The 19,406-nt window shown below is 42.3% G+C and overlaps 1 protein-coding gene across 3 annotated transcripts in view; it reads left to right on the forward strand.

The window, feature by feature from the left end:
• Positions 1-19,406, forward strand: part of IDO2 (indoleamine 2,3-dioxygenase 2) — a 71,384-nt gene that overhangs the window by 17,257 nt on the left and 34,721 nt on the right. Inside the window, exons 1-4 of one of the 3 annotated variants that reach the window (XM_078346903.1) lie at positions 10,437-10,755; positions 10,985-11,104; positions 14,589-14,707; positions 17,498-17,512. In XM_078346903.1, coding sequence (XP_078203029.1) covers positions 10,985-11,104; positions 14,589-14,707; positions 17,498-17,512 — 254 coding nt within the window. In that variant the 5' untranslated portion in view covers positions 10,437-10,755. Of the gene's footprint in view, positions 1-10,436; positions 10,756-10,984; positions 11,105-14,588; positions 14,708-17,497; positions 17,513-19,406 lie in introns of those variants that run through there. The other 2 variants (XM_002756985.7, XM_008979368.5) reach the window with 2 other exon arrangements.

Here is a 19,406-nt window from a genome sequence, read left to right on the forward strand (position 1 = left end):
TGGGGCTTTAAATCTAGATGACAGGTTGACAGGTACAGCAAACCACCATGGCACATGTATACATATGTGACAAGCCTGCACATTCTACACCTGTATCCCAGAACTTAAAGTAAAATTTTAAAAAGTGAAAAAAAAAAAGTACTACAAATGCACGCTATAACCTCAATGAAGAGAGTGGGGAGTAGAGAAAGGAACGGACTTAAATTACTCCAAAACAGTGTTGTGACTAGAATCTATAAGGCTAATGGTAAATGAAACTTACATCATCACAAATTCTAGTTGGTAAATCAGTTTCTGATGGGGTACAGGTGAACAATTCTGAAACTGCTTTATATACAGGGATATCTTTGTGTTTTACAGATATTTCTTTATTTTCTTTTCTTTCTTTTTTTTTTCTTTTTTTTAGACAGAATCTTGCTTTGACACCCAGGCTGGAGTGCCATGGTGTGAACTTGGCTCACTGCAACCTCCACTTCCTGGGTTCAAGTGAGTCTCCTGCCTCTGCTTCCAGAGTAGCAGGGATTACAGGTGGGTGCCACCACACTCGGCTAATTTTTTTTTTTTTTTTTTTTTTTTTAGTAGACACAGGGTTTCACCATGTTGACCAGGCTGGTCTCGAACTCCTGACCTTGTGATCCACCTGCCTCAGCCTCCCAAAGTGCTGGGATTACAGGTGTAAGCCACCTTACCTGGCCAGCAGATATTTCAATTTTTACAAATTGAAGATTCGTGGCAACCTTGCATCAAACGAGTTTGTCAACCCCATTTTTCCAACAGCGTGTGCTCATTTTGTGTCTATGTGTCATATTTTGATAATTCTAACAATATTGAAAAGTTTTCTTTACTATTACATGTTACAGTCATCTGTGATCTTCAATGTTACTATCTTAATTGTTTTGAAGGTGCCACAAACTGTGCCCCTGTAAGTCCTGAAACTTAATCGATAAATGTATATGTTCTGATTGCTCCACTGACCAGCCATTGCCCCATTTGTCTCCTGATCAGGCCTCCTGATTTCCTGAAACATAATGATATTGAAATTAGGCTGATTAATAATCCTACACTGGCTTCTAAGTGTTCAAGTGAAAGGAGTTGCATGTCTCTCACTTTAACAATCTAAAGCTAGAAATGATTAAGCTTGGTGAGAAAGTCATGTCAAAACCAGATAGGCTTAAAGCTGGCCCTCTTTTTCAAAACAGACAAGCTGGGAGTGCAAAGGAAAAGCTTTTGAAGAAAATTAAAAGTGCTACTCCAGTGAATATACGAGTGATAAGAAAGCAAAAGAGCCTTATTGCTGATGTAAAGAAAGTTTGAGTGTTTTGGATAGATCAAAGCAGCCACAGCATTCCTTAAAACCAAAGCCTAACTCAAAAAAAGGCCCTAACTCTCTTCAGTTCTACAAAGTCTGAGAGAGGTGAAGAAGCTGCAGAAAGAAAAGTTTTAAGCCAGCAGAGGTTGGTTCATGAGGTATGAGGAAAGAAGCCATCTCCACAACATAAAAGTGCAAGGTGAAGCAGCAAGTGCTGGTGGAAAAGCTGCAGCTAATTATCCAGAAGATCTAGCTAAGATCATTGATGACGGTGGCTACTCTTATTTTATTTATTTATTTAGAGATGGAGTCTTGCTCTGTTACCCAGGCTGGAGTGCACTGGTGGAATCTTGGCTCGCTGTAACCTCTACCACCCAGGTTCAAGTAATTCTCCTACCTCACCCTCCCAAGTAGCTGGGATTACAGATGCCCGTCAAAATGCCTAACTAATTTTTGTATTTTTAGTAGCGATGGAGTTTCACCACATTGGTCAGGCTGGTCTTAAACTCCTGCCCTTAGGTGATCCACCTACGTCAGCCTTCCAAAGTGCTGGGGTTACAGGCATGAGCCACCATGCTTGGCCAGTGGCTGCATTTAGAAACATATTCAATGCAGACAAAACCATCTTTTATTGGAAGAGGATTCTATCAAGGACTTTCACAGTTAAGAAGAAGTCAATGCCTAGTTTGAAAGGACATGCTGACTCTCTGGTTAGGGGCTAATGCAGCTGGTGACTTTAAGTTCAAGCCAATGCTCATTTACCATTCCCAAAACCCTAGGGCCCTTACCAGTTATGCTAAATCTACTCTGCCTGTGCTCTATAAAGGGAACAATAAAGCCTGGATGGTAGCATATCTATTTACAGCATGCTTTACTGAATATTTTAAGCTCACTGTTGTGACCTACTGCTCAGAAAAAAGATTCCTTTCAAAAATTACTGCTCAATAATAATGGTTCTGGTCACCCAAGAGGTCTGATGGAGATGTATCAGGAAATGAATATTATTTTCATGCCTGCTAACACATTTATTCTGCAACCTGTGGATCAAGGATTCATTTTGGCTTTCAAGTCTTAATATTTAAGAACTATTCTTTGTAAAACTATTCCTGCCACAGATAGTGATTCCTCTGAAGAATCTGGGCAAAGTCAAATGGAATTCTTCTGGAAAGAATTCACTCTTCTAGATACCATTAAAAGCATTCATGATTCATGGAGGAGGTCAAAATAAAAACATTAACAGGAATTTGCAAGGAGTTAATTTCAACCCTCATGGATGTTTGAGGGGTTCAAGACATCAGCGGAGGAAGTCCCTGCAGATGTCGTGGAAATAGTAAGAGAACTAGAATTAGAAGTGGAGCCTGATTTTGTGACTGAGTTTCTGCAATCTCATGATTTAACTTTTTTATTTTTTTAATTTTTGAGACAGAGTTTCACTATTGTTGCCCAGGCTGGAGTGCAGTGACCCGATCTTGGTTCACTGCAATCTCTATCTCCTGGGTTCAAGCAATTCTCCTGCCTCTGCCTCCTGAGTAGCTGGGATTACAGGTGCCCATCACCATGCCCAGCTAATTTTTTTGTATTTTTAGTACAGATGGGGTTTCGCCATGTTGGCCAGGCTAGTCTTGAACTCCTGGCCTCAGTTGATCTGTCTCCAACTTGGCCTCCCAAAGTGCTGGAATTACAGGCATGAGCCACCATGCCTGGCCTCATAATTGAACTTTAAGAGATAAATTGCTTCTTATGGAGCAAAGAAAGTAGTTTCACAACACGGAATTTACTCCTGGTGAAAATACTGTTTGAACTGCTGTTGAAATGTTGTTGAACATTGTTGAAATGATAAAATAAAAATTTAGAATGTTGCATAAACATAGTTGACAAAGCAGCAGCATTTTTTTTTTTCTTTTTGAAACAGAGTCTTGCTCTGTCACCCAGGCTGGAGTGTAGAGATATGATCTCAGCTCACTGCAACCTCCCTTTCCTGGGTTCAAGCAATTCTCCTGCCTCAGCCTCCCAAGTAGCTGGGATTACAGGCACCTGCCATCACCCCTGGCTAATTTTTTGTATTTTTTGTAGTGACAGGGTTTCACCATGTTGGCCAGGCTGGTCTCGAACCCCTGACCTCATGATCTGCCCGCCTCAACCTCCCAAAGAGCTGGAATTACAGGTGTGAGCCATGGAGCCAGGCTGATTAACTGCAATTTTAAAAGAAGTTCTACTGGGGGTCGAGTGCAGTGGCTCACGTCTATAATCCCAGCACTTTGGGAGGCTGAGGTGGGCAGATCATTTGAGGTCGAGTTTGAGACCATCCTGGCCAACATGGTGAAACTCTGTTTGTATTAAAAATACAAAAATTAGCTGAGCATGATGGCAGGCACCTGTGATCCCAGCTACTCGGTAAGCTGAGGCAGGAGAATTGCTTGAACTATGGAGGCGGAGGTTGCAGTGAGTCAAGATCTCGCCACTGCATTCCAGCCTGGGTAATAGCGCAAGACTCCATCTCAATAAAAAAGTTCTACTGGGGACAAAATGCTAACAAACATATTTCATGCAACAGAGAAATCTTTTGTGAAAGAATCAATTGATGTGGCCAACTGCCTGCTTATTTCCTTAACAAATTGCCACAGCCACCCCAACCTTCAGCAACCAACAACTTGAACAGTAAGTAGCCATCAGCATCAAAGCTAGGCTCTCCACCAGCAAAGAGATTTTGACTCACTGACAGCTCAGATGATCATTAGGATATTTTAGCAGTAAAGTACTTTATAATTAAGGTATAAAGTACTTTATAATGTACATTGTTTTTCTAGGCCTAATGCTATTGCACACTTTATAGTGTGAAGGTAACTTTTATATGCACTGGAAAGCCAAGAAGTGTGTGTGATTTGCTTTATTGGGATAGTCACTTTATCGTGGGGATGTGGAAATGAGCCCTGAATATCTCCAAGGTACGCCTATATATACTTGGGTTGAACAACAAGTAAATGGATGGTGGATGACGTTTCACTGTGAGTGAGGGAAGTTATAGATTAGCAAAGGGTAGGAGGGAAAGCTAGAATTAACAGGGGCTGCTGGATTAGAATTGGAGACATCAGTATGAAGTCATGTTTTGTTTAATCTTTATAAATCCACGAGAATGTGTAATACTACTTATATATGCCTATATAATGAGTTATATGCATGTACACACACACACACACACACACACACACACACACACACACTTCCTAGATCTATCCACTGCAAGGATCTAGAATTAGTGACATCCCAGTAGCAATGAGCAAACCCTCTGTCCAGATAAATACCTTCTCCAATAACAGGAACCTGGTCTTCTTGAAGAAATAGCTGATAATAACCCTCAGGTAGGGAAAATACAAAATGATCCTAGAACATCTTGTATCACTAGGAAGTGGGGGTGCTCAGAAAAGGTTGAGCAGAAGTCAGATGTGACACAGGAGCTGAACTGAGACAGCCACCAACGCCCCAAAGCCAGGCTGGAACAATTTGAGAAGAAAATACACCAAGTAGCACTGGGGTGTGACTCAAAGTAAAAAATTAAATATACACCTGTTCGTAACATTAGTTTATTTAAGAAGACAATTTAGAAATATTTGTAAAGTTTTAGCAAAAAAAAAAAATTAGAACCCAGAATGGTATCGTTCATTTGTGAGTATAAAAAGACATGAAATCCATCAAACCAAGAAATAAGAAAATATGTCATTTGAGCATTTTGTCTCAGTCGCTCAGGAATCATTCCAATAAAGTGAATACAAATTAGAATCAAGCACTCAGGAAAGGAAAGCGTAAGTATGTAAGAAACATTGTGAAATAATGAAATTAGAGAATTTTATGGTCATTCTAATCACTGATAATGTGAAATAAGAAAATAATTTCTAAAATAATTTGTGCATACATTGTGTATAGGTACATATTTTTGTGACCCAGTTGTGTAAAAATGATACAGATAAACTCCATATTTCTTTTTAACAAAACTTAGGATGTAGTAGAGTGAGAGTTGTAAAAGTAAAATTTTTTTAAATTTTTTGAGACAGAGTCTTGCTCCATCTCCCAGGCTAGAGCGCAGTAGCACAATTTCAGCTCACTGAAACCTCTGCCTTCCAGGTTCAAGCTCCTCTTTTGCCTCAGTCTCTGAGTAGCTGGGATTACAGATGCATGCCACAACACCCAGCTAATTTTTTTTGTATTTTTGGTAGAGACTGGGTTTCCAAGTCCAGGCTGGTCTTGGACTCCTGACCTCAAGTGATCCACCCACCTTGGCTTCCCAAAGGGCTGAGATTATAGGCGTTTGCAAGGAGTTAATTTTAACCCTCATGGATGTTTGAGGGGTTCAAATAATGTTTGTATTGGTGTGCTATGCTGGATTATAAAACAAATGAAGCAGAAAAATAATACATATTTAATAGCAAAGTAAGATTTGTCCTATCAATTATCATGATATGTTATAAAACCATAGAAATTGTAACCAAATGGCATCGGGGCAGCAATAGCCAAGGGAACCAAAAACTTAATAGAGGACCTACTTACGGGCCCGTGTATGTACTGAATACATACTAAACACACGACAGGGTGAAACGTTGGGAACATGATGATAATGGCATGACTGGCAATCCAAACAAAAAGTTTGCATGTAGCAAAATGATTAACTGGGTCTGGTCTTTTCACCACAAACAAAAATAAATTCATTCAAGATGGATACAAACTTAAATGTAAAAATCAAAAATGTTTCATCTGTTGGAAGAAAATGTAAGAGAGTGTCTTTATGTACTGGCATGAAGGAAGAATTTTCTAGGGTCAGGCATGGTGGCTCATGCCCGTAATCCCAGCATTTAGGGAGGCCGAGGCGATTTTGACCAGCCTGACCAACATGGTGAAACTCCATCTCTACTAAAAATACACAAAATTATCTGGGTGTGGTGGCGCAAGCCTGTAATCTCAGCAACTCGGATGGTTGAGGCAGGAGAATCACTTGAACCAGGGAGGCAGAGGTTGCAGTGAGCTGAGATTGTGCCACTGCACTCCAGCCTGGACGACAGAACCAGACTCTGTTTTCAAAAAAAAAAGATTTTTCTAATAAGGCATAAAATTGGAATATTTTTGTGGTATACTTGATATCCTTAAAACAGGACCTCTGTTCATCAAAACGGGCCAAAAGACAATGAAAAGCCAAGTCACAAACTGAGAGAAGACATTGTCACACATATAAATGGAAAGAACATTTGTATCCTGAATATATAAAATCCTATAAATTGATTGGAAAAACAACCAAATAAAAAACAATGTTTGACAGACATTATAGACATTTTGTGGAATAGAAAACATAAATTCCCAATATATCATCTGAAAAATGCAAACTATCATTACTAATAGAGAAAATGAAAATGGAAAGCATAATGGGATCACATTTTATAACCTTACAACTAAAATTGCTTAAAAGCCTGGCATGAGCAGGGATTGGCAGGAATATAAAACACCTGAATCTTTTATTCACTGTGAGTGAGTGCAACCTCTCTCAAAAACTGCTTGTCATTATCTGGCAACGTTGCAAACATACATCCTATTAATTAAGAACCCTCTTCTTGGCCAGGTGCCGTGGCTCACGCCTGTAGTCCCAGCATTCTGGGAGGCCGAGGTGGACTGATCATTTGAGGTTGGGAGTTTGAGACCAGCCTGACTGATGTTGAGAAACCCGGTCTTTATTAAAAATACAAAATTAGCTGGATGTGGTGGCATGCTCCTGTAGTCCCAGCTACTCGGGAGGCTGAGGCAGGAGAATCTCTTGAACCTGGGAGGTGGAGGTTGCAGTGAACCCAGATAACACCACTGCACTCCAGCCTGGACAAGAGAGCGAGACTCTCTCAAAAAAAAAAAAAAGAAAAAAAATACAACTCCCTTCTTGTGTATGTAAATAGCTTAGAGCTTCCTAGGCATGTGTACCCTGAAAGGTATGAAAGTATTATTTATCACAACCAACAAACGTAACTGTGAAAATAAGTGAACTGCAAATGTGTCCAGTAATGATGAATGTCAAAGCCATAATGTTGATGAGAAGAGGAAATCATAGAATATCCTGTTTTCAGTATGAGTCTATTATGTTAACTTCAAAAGTATTCAACTAAATAATAAATACATTTTGAGATGGAGTCTTGCACTGTCCCTCAAGCTGGAGTGCAGTATTACCATCCTGGCTCACTGCAATCTCCACCTCCCAGGTTCAAGCTATTCCCCTGCCTCAGCCTCCTCAGTAGCTGGGAGCCACCATGCCTGGCTAATTTTTGTATTTTTTGTGGAGATGGGGTTTCACCATGTTGGCCAGACTGGTCTCGAACTTCTGACCTCACATGATCTGCCCGCCTCAGCCTCCCAAAATGCTGGAATTACAGCTGTGAGCCACCGTGCCTGTTCAATAATATATTGTTCAGTGATCGTATGTATGTGAATTTTGAAGGATATATAAATAGCAAGAAAATAACGAATACAAAACTCAGCAAATAGATACCCTTGAGGAGTAAGCAGGATATTACAATGAATGAGAGGTATACAGAGGGCTGCAAAAATTTTAGTCAAGTTCTATTTCTTAAGCTGAGTGATGAGTAAATAAGTGTTTTTTACTGTATACTGTTTAGGCTGTAAATAGGCATTACATGTGTTTAATTTATATTCAAAAAAATTTATATTCATAGTATATAAATTCATGAATTACTTCTAATAGGAAGTTATAAGATATACTTTAAAATGTTGTAATCCCAGCACTTTGGGAGGCCGAGGCAGGTGGATCACAAGGTCAAGAGATCGAGACCATCATTGTCAACATGGTGAAACCCCGTCTCTACTAAAAATACAAAAAATTAGCTGGGCATGGTGGCGTGTGCCTGTAATCCCAGCTACTAGGGAGGCTGAGGCAGGAGAATTGCCTGAACCCAGGAGGCGGAGGTTGCGGTGAGCCGAGATTGTGCCATTGCACTCCAGCCTGGGTAACAAGAGCGAAACTCCGTCTCAAAAATAAATAAATAAATAAAAATGAAATTAAAAAAATAAAATAAAATGTTCAGCAGAAAATAATGTAAACATATTTCCCCGAATCATGATGCAGATTCTAAAGAAATGTTCATGATGGTTCTGAGACGCTCCTCAAACTGCATTTTTGTTTTAAGAGGGAAAATCACATATTCGGCCCTCCCAAACTGAGGTCAGAGACTTTCAAAATGTTAGTTGAGTAGCATTAAGAAAAGCATTCAAGGTAGAGTACCTTTCCATTGTGATGGAAACCCACAAATTAGTATTTCTGGTTTTAGCTCAATATTATTTCTGCTAATTCACAGACTTTTAATACACCAGTCATCAGAGACAAATAATTTTGTGCTCATGTCCTCAAAGTCATTTACAATTTGGAACAAACTGACTTAGGAATAAAATCTCATCAATATTTTTTATTTATTTGTGAGAAAAGTATTAATAATTTTCTAACAGTATATCTTTCCAATGGGTCTAACCATGATAAAAATAATTATATATAATTTTCAAAATAAATTATCAAACAACAAACAATAAATGGAAAAAATTTTAGAACATATGTATTAAAGATTAAGATCCATAATACATTAAGATCCATAATACATTACATAGAATACAAATGGATTCTATGAAATCAATATGATGAATGATTGATGGGGAAAGATGGGCAAATCATATAAATAGTTAAGATATTGAAAGATATTTGAATTGACGATAAACAGGCAAAAATTTGCTCAATCTCAAGAATAAACCAAAAATGCTAATGAAAACAGTAAAATATCTGGTGCTTGGATAAGACAGGCTTGTAAAAGTTGCTTGTCTTACAAGACACCTAGGAAATAAGTTCACTCAGTCCTGGGAAAACAATGAAAGATCTGGTTTTGCCTAAGAGATTGTCAGTAAATTTAAAATGTACTTAATACAAAGCTGCTGTTTTAATGCTCACCTGGTTCCTGTTAAAAAGCAACATCTCAAGGCCGGGCACAATGACTCACACCTGTAAGCCCAGCACTTTGGGAGGCCAAGGTGAGAGGATTGCTCCAGCGGAGAAGTTTGAGTTTGAGACTAGCCTGGGCAACATAGTGAGACCCTCATTCCCACAAACAGTTTTAAAATTAGCCAGATGCAGTGGCGCATGCCTGTAGTCCCAGGTACTCAGGAGGCTGAGGCAGGAGGATTGCTTGAGCCCAGGTGTTCAACGCTGCACTGAGCTATGATTTCTGTACTGCACTCCAGCCGGGGCAACAGAGCAAAACTCATTTTCTAAAACGAAACAAAACAAAAGCAACACCTCAACAGTCCTCCCTTCCTCCAGCTGTGCCTCCCCTGCAAGCATAGGGCACATTCTAGTTGTGATTCTGAAAGCCTATTTTATCTTTATTTTTAATTTTTGTGGGTACATAGTGGATGTATACATTTATGGGGTACATGAGATGTCTTGATACAGGGTGTTCATTACCTCAAGCATTTATCCTTTCTTTGTGTTACAATCCAATTACACTTTTAGTTATTTTTAAATGTACAATGTAGGCCTTGTTGTGGTATCAAACACCAACTCTTGTTCATTCTATCCAACTGTATTTTTGAACCGATGGAGATGGTGAATGAGAGCCCATTTTTGGGAGGCAGAAGCGCTCAGTCTGGCTATGGGGAGCGACTGTCCCCTGGCAGACGGCGGGTGAAGGATCCGCCGCAGAGAATCCCCCAACTTCAACCGCGGGCCTGCGCCTGAGGAGCCGCCGCTCCGCGCCCACGTGGCGGTGCCTGGAGCTGAAATGGACACCAAAAACACCCCCTGCGGCCCTCCCTTCTGGCGCTTCGGACCCGGGAGGGGGTCACCGGGGAGGAGCCCACCCGGGAAGATCAAGATCAGGCAGTGTCTAGAGCTGGGGAGTGGGCTGGGGTGGGGGAAGGAGGCGAGCAGAGGGGGCGCGCCTGGAAGTCCCCCTCAGAGGCTGCTGCTGTCAGGCAGGGTGCCCCCCGAGCGGCGCGGAGAAGCTGCCGATTTTTGTTTTGGCAGGGCTGTCACTGTTGAGTAACTTCTGTGCCGGGTGTTGCTTTCAACCACGTTACCGCCCTTACGCGTCACAGTGAGGCTGAGTCGCACCCGGGCTATGGCCCTGGAGGACGGGCGGAGGTGGGGTGGGAAGCCCCAGGCAGGGTCAGGGGTTGTGTTCTGCTCAGGTCTGATGGAGAGAGGAGCACCCACCGCGCACAGGGCTGTCGCAGGGTCAGCGATGGCAAGCAGGCCACAGTGTTTGGATAAAACAGGCTCGTAAAAGTTGCCACGCAAGACACCTGGGAAAAAAGTTCTCTCCGTCCTGCGAGTTAGGCATCTTACAACATTCCAGCCAAGCAGGGGCTTCGGGTTGGAGACGGGAGGCTGGCACAGCAATGGGGACAAGCTGTGAGCTCGGGTGGGTGGTTAGATACTTCCTGAGCCAAGTCATGGGGACCACCTCCCATACTGCAGGGTCCTGGGTCTGGGGATCAATGGGTGTGTGTGCGGGCTCCTCTTTCCTTCATTAAAATAGAACCCAATTGCCTTGTACACAAAGGCCCCTTCACATCCCAGGTCCCCGGTCCCCGCTCCCTCCCCTGTCTCCGTTCCCATCCCTCTGACAATATTTGGACCTCCACGAACAGATGCCCCTGCTGAGCTGCCAGTTCCTGAAGGGTCACCGGGAGCAGCGCCTGGCCCACCTGGTCCTGAGCTTCCTCACCATGGGATATGTGTGGCAGGAAGGAGAGGCGCAGCCTGCAGAGGTGAGTGCCAGAGAGCGGCTCCTCCTGTTACCGGGCAGGTTGGCTGCACTTCGAATAACGGGTGCTCTGCTAGGTGCTATGCTGTTTTCCTGGAAAATGGGTGCTTTCTTTTTCTCGATGGGCATCAGTTGAAGCAAGGGTGAAGGGCCCATTTATTTTATGATTATTATTTATTTTTTGTTTTATTTTGGGACAGTCTCACTCTATCACTCGGGATGGAGTGTAGTGGGATGATCCTGGCTCACTGCAATTTCCCCTCCCAGGTTCAAGTAATTCTCCTGCCTCAGCTTCTGGTAGTTGGGACTACAGACACCTACCACCACGCCTGGCTAATTTTTGTATTTTTAGTAGAGACAGGTCTCACCATGTTGCCCAGGCTGGTCTAGAACTCAGCCTCTGGTAATCCACCTGCCTCAGCCTCCCAGAGTGCTGGGATTACAGGAATAAGCCACTGTGCCCTGCCTGAGGGTTTATTTAGATGAAGGATATTTTTCTTTTTCAGACTAAGAAGGTAATTTGTTTTTTAAACTGATCACTATTTCTTCCTTTTATGAGCTTTTGAAGAGCTGCATTTGAAGGTAGATTGCTTTTTTGCTTTAAAACAGGGTCGCACCATGTTGCCCAGGCTGGAGTGCAGTGGTGCAATCACAACTCATTACAGCCTCAACTCCTTCCAGGTTCAAACAATCCTCCCGCCTCAGCCTCCTGAGAAGTTGGGGCTACCAACACATAACGCCACACCCAGCTAATGGTTAGAAATTTTTTGTAGAGATGAGGGTCTTGCTCTTTCGCCCAGACTGGTCTTAAACTCCTGGGCCCAAGTGATCCTCCTGCCTTTGCCTCCCAAAGTGCTGGGATTATAGGCATGAGTCATCATGCCGGGTCTGAAGACAGACTCTGAGAATTCATAGAAACCTTACAGCATCTTGTACTCTTATGTCTATAAATTATCCAGGTTGCACTTCCTAATCCTGTGAAATAAATAGAGCCCTACTGGCCCATTTTACAACTGAAAACCACAGGCACTGAATTCCTTAAGCAGAAAAGCCAAGGTCAGCACCCAGATTATCTCATTTTCCTAGTGCAGCCTTCTTTCCCCAGGAGCCACATTGATATTTACAACACTCAGCTTTATTTTTTTTTTCATGCTGCTTTCTATCCAGCCAATCATTAGTCAGTCTTTTTTTTTTTTTTTTTTCTTTTTTTGAGACGGAGTTTCGCTCTTGTTACCCAAGCTGGAGTGCAATGTCACGATCTTGACTCACTGCAACCTCTGCCTCCTGGGTTCAATCAATTCTCCTGCCTCAGCCTCCCGAGTAGCTGGGACTACAGGCATGCACCACCATGCCCAGCTAATTTTTGTATTTTTAGTAGAGACGGGGTTTCACCATGTTGACCAGGATGATCTCGATCTCTTGACCTCGTGATCCACCCGCCTCGGCCTCCCAAAGTGCTGGGATTATAGGCATGAGCCACCGCGCCCGGCCTAGTCAGTCTTTTAATAATTTATCTAAATCTCCTTTGAATTATTGTATAACTTTGTACAGTTTCCACCCACAGTGTCAGTTACTATTCCTTTTCATTTCTAAAAACATGCCTTTCCCAGAAATTAGGGAGTTACCCTTGTCCTAGAACTCCATGGTGAAGAGAGCAGCCCATGCCCATTGTATTTGCCTGACTGATCTTACCTTTTGTCTCTCAAGGAAACACATGAGACTCAGGGAAGAGGAAAGTGTAGAGTCACTTCAGCCTTGTTATTTGTCAGTGCATGTCATTTTTTTTTCTTTCGAAACAGAGTTTCTTTCTTGTTGCCCAGGCTGGCGTACAGTGGCAGTGGTGTGATCTCAGCTCACTGCAACCTCTACCTCCCAGGTCCAAGAGAGATTCTCCTGCCTCAGCCTCCTGAGTAGCTGGGATTATTACAGGCAACTGCTACCATGCCTGGCTATTTTTTTTTTTTTTTTTTTTTTTTAGTAGAGATGGGGTTTCACCATGTTGGCCAGGATAGTCTCGAACTACTGACCTCAGGTGATCTACTGACCTCAGGTAATCCACCCACCTCAGCCTCCCAAAGTGCTGGGATTACAAGCATGAGCCACAGCACCTGGCCAGTATATCTTATTTTTAAAACAGTGTGTCTGATGCTGAAAAGTTTGAAGTCTAGGCACATCCCAGTGGGTTCTCTTTATATCATCCCCTCCCCAGACCATTATCCTAAATTGGGGTCTGGGGGAGAGAAGAGCGGTGTGAGGGGGGAAGCGTCCAGCTCCCAGTTGTGTCCTGGTAGTTCCAGGGGACCAGCAGGGCTCCTCATCCACCACCCTGCCTCGGATCACCTTTCACTCCCTTTGTTTCTCCTCCCTTGACTTTTTAGCTCAGAAAGTACCTGGCTTTCCAACGCCTTCTGAGGAAAGTTTACCCAAGGTTCACATTGCAAAATGCTTTAAAGCTCTTTATTGTTTTCCACCCATGAAACAATTCTGTCCCAAATATAACATTTCAAGGGAAACAAGAAGGCAAAAGCAGGGCATCCTTAATGGAAATTTTATCTTAAGGAGAAATGAAAATGAAGATGGAAGAGGGGGCACAGGGATGGGGTTTGAATCTAGACTCGTTCAGCCTTTACTCCGATAGAGACCCCCATGCAGCATTTCTGGACTTGCAGCTGATAAAGCGCTTTGGAGGGTCCCTCAGATAAAAAAAGGGTAAAGGGGGTCTGTCCTGAGGGGGGTTACTTGAAGGTGTTACTGGGTTTGACTTATAAATTGAGAGACAGAGTCAGTTTCTCCACAGGCTGAGGCAGTCTATCCTTATGCTTCCCTAGGGTGCTGGGGTCTCCCCTGGCTCATACCCGGTACACACAGAGGTTTCTACATCTAGCTGTACATCTCCATCAGTCATTCAATCAATAAATCTGTCTATCATCTATTGATTTACATATCATCTCTACCATCTATCGTCTCTCAATCATCTGTCTATCGATCTATCGTCTATCGATCTATCACCTCTATCATCTATGTCTCTCTCTCTCTCTATATATATATATATATGTATGTATGTATGTATGTATGTATGTATGTATGTATGTATTTCTATCCACCTACCTACTTATGTATCAAAATTTTTTCTATTGTTAATCTTTTTGGGCCCATTTCCATTTAATTTTTTTGGTAATGCCTTTCTTTGCACAATCAGTTTGCAGAGGCTATTTTATATTCCATGTGTATGTGTGTGGTCCAGCATTGTAATTTTCACATATATTTCACCATATACTCGAATATAAACAGTATTTCCACTGGGTCATTAACAGAAAGCTATGTGTGAGGCATATGAATGTACATCACTCACATTCATAATTCAAGCTTGGTTCCCAGGTCATTTCTGTACCATAGGATTGCTGGAATAGAATAAAAGACAACTACGTTTATTTCCTCTGCTGCAATCTTTCTAGACTATGCTAATTGTCTGGATTTATATCTGAAAGGTTCTACCAAGGAATCTCGCCCTTCCGCTTGTCGAAGTCTCCAGGAACTTGGGGCTCCCTCCTATCCTGGTCCACTCAGACTTGGTGCTGACAAACTGGACCAAAAAAGATCCAGATGGGTAAGGAAGGCAGAGAATCCTTTGAATTTCCCCAGACGGAAACTCCACCAGAGGCAGTCCTGTGACTTTAACTTTTCCCACAGGAAATGCCCAGGCATTTTTATAATTAGGGATATTCATGTTTATAATCTGCTTTATGGTTCCAAAGAAGAGTTGAGCTGGGCCAAAAATTTAAAAGTCACAGATTCTGGAAGTTTCCTCTCAATGCATTCTGTCCACATTGGCTCAGACCATTTTGTCTTGTTTATTTCCATACCACATGTCAGTTTCTCAATCTGACCTTCAAGCTCCTGCAAAATCAGATTTTATTTGTTCTTTCTCTTCAAACTGTTTATTTCCTAAGATGCCCTCCATTCATATTAGGTTAGAACCAGTGGTTTTGATAAATAATTATTATATAGTGATCAGAAGTGAATGATTATTGAGGAATTCAGAGCAGATGCTCCAGGTGTGCTGGATTGAGAATTTGATTAACAATTCCATCTATTCCACCAAACTTACATCATTCCTTTGACAGTTGGTCTGGGAATAAGGGCATTTGTCTGTAGAAGGAATAGCATGAGTTTTTAACAAACAAGAAATTCAATAAACAGTCAGAATTGGACGGATGATGGAAAATGTTAAATTTTCCTTTCAGCTTCATTTTCTCAGCCAAATGAAAGAGACAGCACTTTCTTTTGTGGCTAATTACAGCAGCTGAAGATTCATGGAGGTTGAAGAACTTCCTCAGCCATGGTATTGCCAGAGGAGATGATGAGAATCCACTTAAAAGGGTTACATATTTAGTAGATAGCCTAGATTTTAGGAGTGATTTATGTGCCTTGCCAGGCACAGTGGCTCATGACTGTAATCTCAGCACTTTGGGAGGCCAAAGCTGGTAGATCACCTGAGATTGGGAGTTCAAGGCCAGCCTGGCTGCCATGGTGAAACCCCATTTCTACTAAAACTAAAAGAAAAACATTGGGTGTGGTGGCAGGCACCTGCAATCCCAGCTACTTGTTTAGCTGAGGCAGGAAAATTGCTTGAATCCAGGAGGCAGAGGTTGCAGTGAGCGATATTGGGTTATTGCACTCCAGCCTGGGTGATGAGAGCAAAATTCTGTCTCAAAAAAAAAAAAAAAAAAAAAAAAAAAATATATATATATATATATATATATATATATGTGCCCCATTGGAAGAAGTGAGATTGGGCCATCTCATCTCTCGCAGGAGCGCTGAGCCCTGGAGGTTTATGATGTCTGCAATTATGAATTGTAGTCTTTGATTCATTCTGCCTTAGTAACAAGATGGGTGACCACTGAAAGCTGCTAAATCTGGGTAACAATTTGGATGGAAAAAATGATAAATATATGTGCATAACTTATTTTGTTCAAGGTATTACATATTGAATGAGCTGGATTTGTTATTCAAAGAGAAAGACAGAGTAAGAGAAGGTTGAAGGGAAAATGAGAAAATGACTATACTAGAATGGTAGTAAAAAAAAAATGCAACAACAGGTGGGCACAGTCACTCACATCTGCAATCCCAGCACTTTGGGAGGCCCAGATGGGGGGAATTACATGAGATTAAGAGTTTAAGACCACCCTGGCCAACATGGCCAAACCTTCTCTCTACATTAGCCAGGTGTGGTGGTGGGTGCCTGCAATCCCAGCTATTGGGAGGCTGAGGCAGGAGAATCACTTGAACCTGGGAGGCGGAGGTGGCAGTGAGCCGAGATTTCGCCACTGCACTCCAGCCTGGGTGACAGAGGGAGACCCTGTCTCAAAAACAAACAAACAAAACAAAAACAGAAAAGCAACAACAACAAAATTATTAATAGTTTTCTGGGAAGTGAAAGCAAAGGGGTAGTTTAATTCCAGAGATGCAGACACAGTCCTGGGTCTCACCAGTTATTCTGATTGTTAATTATCTTTTGAAGCCTTTTAATATGCCTAGCACAGAGCTAAGTGCTATGAAGAAATGAAAGAAATAGCAGCAAAGTACTCCCCATGTGGGTTAACTAACAAGACACTCTATGACAAATGTCAAAGAGTGGCTCAAACAGTATGTCCTTTAGAATTTCAGAGAAATGACGTCAATACAGGCTTCACAAATCAGCAAAAATCTTGGTGAGGGGGCAGAGCTTGATGTAAAGCAAATCCTAAAAGTTGAGTAGGAATCAACTAGCTAGAACAAAATGTGGGTTTGTGGTAAATACAAAAATGTAAGAGGAGTGAATTAATTAATTAATTAATTTCTGAGACGGAGTCTTGCTCTGCCACCCAGGCTAGAGTGCAGTGGCATTATCTCGGCCCACTGCAACCTCTGCCTCCCGGATTCAAGCAATTCTCCTGCCTCAGCCTCCCAAGTAGCTGGGATTACAGGTACCCACCATCACCCCCAACTAATTTTTGTATTTTAGTAGAGACAGGGTTTTATCATGTTGACCAGGCTGCTTTCAAACTCTCGACCTCATCATCTGCCTGCCTCGGCCTCCCAAAGTGCTGGGATTACAGGCACGAGCCACTGCACCCAGCCTAATAATTTATCGAGATCACAGGCCAAATATTCTGGGGCTGGAATGTGAGTGGAGATGTTGCTCACCCTTTATCATACAGCATCCCACAGTCCAGCCACAACCTGCGGAATTCATTAAGTGTGGATGTGTGTGTGTCTGCAGTGCCTTGAACACAAGTGTGCGTGCCTGTGGACATGTGACCCTAGAAGTTATTAATACATCTCATTTACAAACTGAATTGTTCTTTTATTTATTTTTTCTCTTTGTGGTTACCAATAACTGAAATTGAGCTAGCTTCCTGGAAATTGGGTAAGTTCTCAGAAATTCTTTACTCACGTTAGAATCCGGGTCAACTTTAAAATCTTACAATAAAACAAAGAAGAAAGCATGGTAAATTACATGTAAAGTACAATATCAACTACATAAATGCATAAAAAATATACTAGAAGGAAATGTGCCTAAAATTCACAGTCTAAAAATTAACAGTGGCTGCCTCTTCCTTGTATAGATTGGGGATTTTTTTTTTTTACTGTATTTTCCAGTCTGTACATAATAAAACAAGTAACATGCAATGTAAGCAACACAAAATGAAAACATTACCAAATTTCAGCAGCTCTTTGAAGTTTAACGGACTTTTTTTTTTTTTGAGACTTAATCTTATTCTGTTGCCCAAGTTCGAGTGCAGTGGTGTGTTCTCGGCTCACTACAACCTCTGCCTCTGGGTTCAAGCAATTCTCCTGCCTCAGCCTCGTGAGTAGCCAGGGTTACAGGTGCCCACCACCATGCCTGGCTATTTTTTGTATTTTCAGTAGAGACAGGGTTTCACTATGTTGGCCAGGCTGATCTTGATCTCCTGGCCTCAGGTGATCCACCCACCTCAGCCTCCCAAAGTGCTGGGATTACAGGCATGAGCCACTGTGCCCAGCTGAAGTTTAATGGTTTGAAAAAAAGATTTCTCATCTCACTATAACTTCTGTGGGAGGCCAGATTGCAGGTAGTGGTTTCTCTGGCAATAGGAGAATCCCTTTGCAATACCTTGGTATTACATAGACTGGAGCTCATGGGGCAGGTCAGATCCACACATAATTAGGCTCCGCTTCTCCTGGCAAACAAAAATAGCCTCTGATCCAATGTTGCCTCTTCCATCACCAAACCCATCAGACAAGAGTGTCCAGTAGAAAAACTGGTCAGTTGGGTGTTAGAAGGTGAAGACATCATTTCCCAAGCTAATGTCCCGGCTGGAACAATGTAAGTCTTGACTTGGTCTTTGAAATTGTTTGTTTTTCATCTTTGTCTCATTCTTAAAATGGGAAGGGCAAATATGATCCAAAGAGTTAAGGTTTTAGGTTTTATAGCTATTTTAATCCATTTAAATGACAGCAGGTCATTTAGAAATGATTCCTCTGTGACAGCCTTTCAGATCCCACTCCATTGTACAGCCTTGGGTTTAGATAGATGACAGATAGATAGATAGATAGATAGATAGATAGACAGAGTTTGGCTCTGTGTCCCCACCCATATCTCATGTCGAATTTAATCCCCACATGTCAGGAGAGGGACCTGGTGGGAGATGACAGGATCGTGAGCATGGATTTCCCCAATGCTGTTTTCATGATAGTGAGTGAGTTTTCACAAGACACAAGATCTTCTTCTTCTCTCTTTCTCTCTCTCTCTCTCTCTCTCTCTCTCTCTCTCTCTCTCTCTCTCTCTCTCTTTTTTTTTTGGCAATGGAGTCTCTGTCAGCCAGGCTGGAGTGTAGTGGCACAATCTCGGGGCGCAACTTCTGCCTCTGAGGTTCAAGCGACTCTCTTGCCTTAGCCTCCCACGTAGGTGGGACTACAGGCATGACCCACCACACCCAGCTAAATTTTTTTTTTTTTTTTGAGACGGAGTCTTGCTCTGTTGCCAGGCCGGAGCACAATGGTGCAGTCTCGGCTCACTGCAAACTCCGCCTCCCGGGTTCAAGCGATTCTTCCGCCTCAGCTTCCAGAGTAGCTGGGACTACAGGCGCGTGCCAAATGCCCGGCTAATTTTTGTGTTTTTAGTAGAGAGGGGCTTCACCATGTTGACCAGGATGGTCTCGATCACTTGACCTCGTGATCCACCTGCCTCAGCCTCCCAAAGTGCTGGGATTACAGGCCTGAGCCACCGCGCCCGGCCACCCAGCTAATTTTTGTATTTTTAGTAGAGACGGGATTTCACC

The sequence above is a fragment of the Callithrix jacchus genome, chromosome 13, assembly GCF_049354715.1.
Source record: "Callithrix jacchus isolate 240 chromosome 13, calJac240_pri, whole genome shotgun sequence".
Lineage (NCBI taxonomy): Eukaryota > Metazoa > Chordata > Mammalia > Primates > Cebidae > Callithrix > Callithrix jacchus.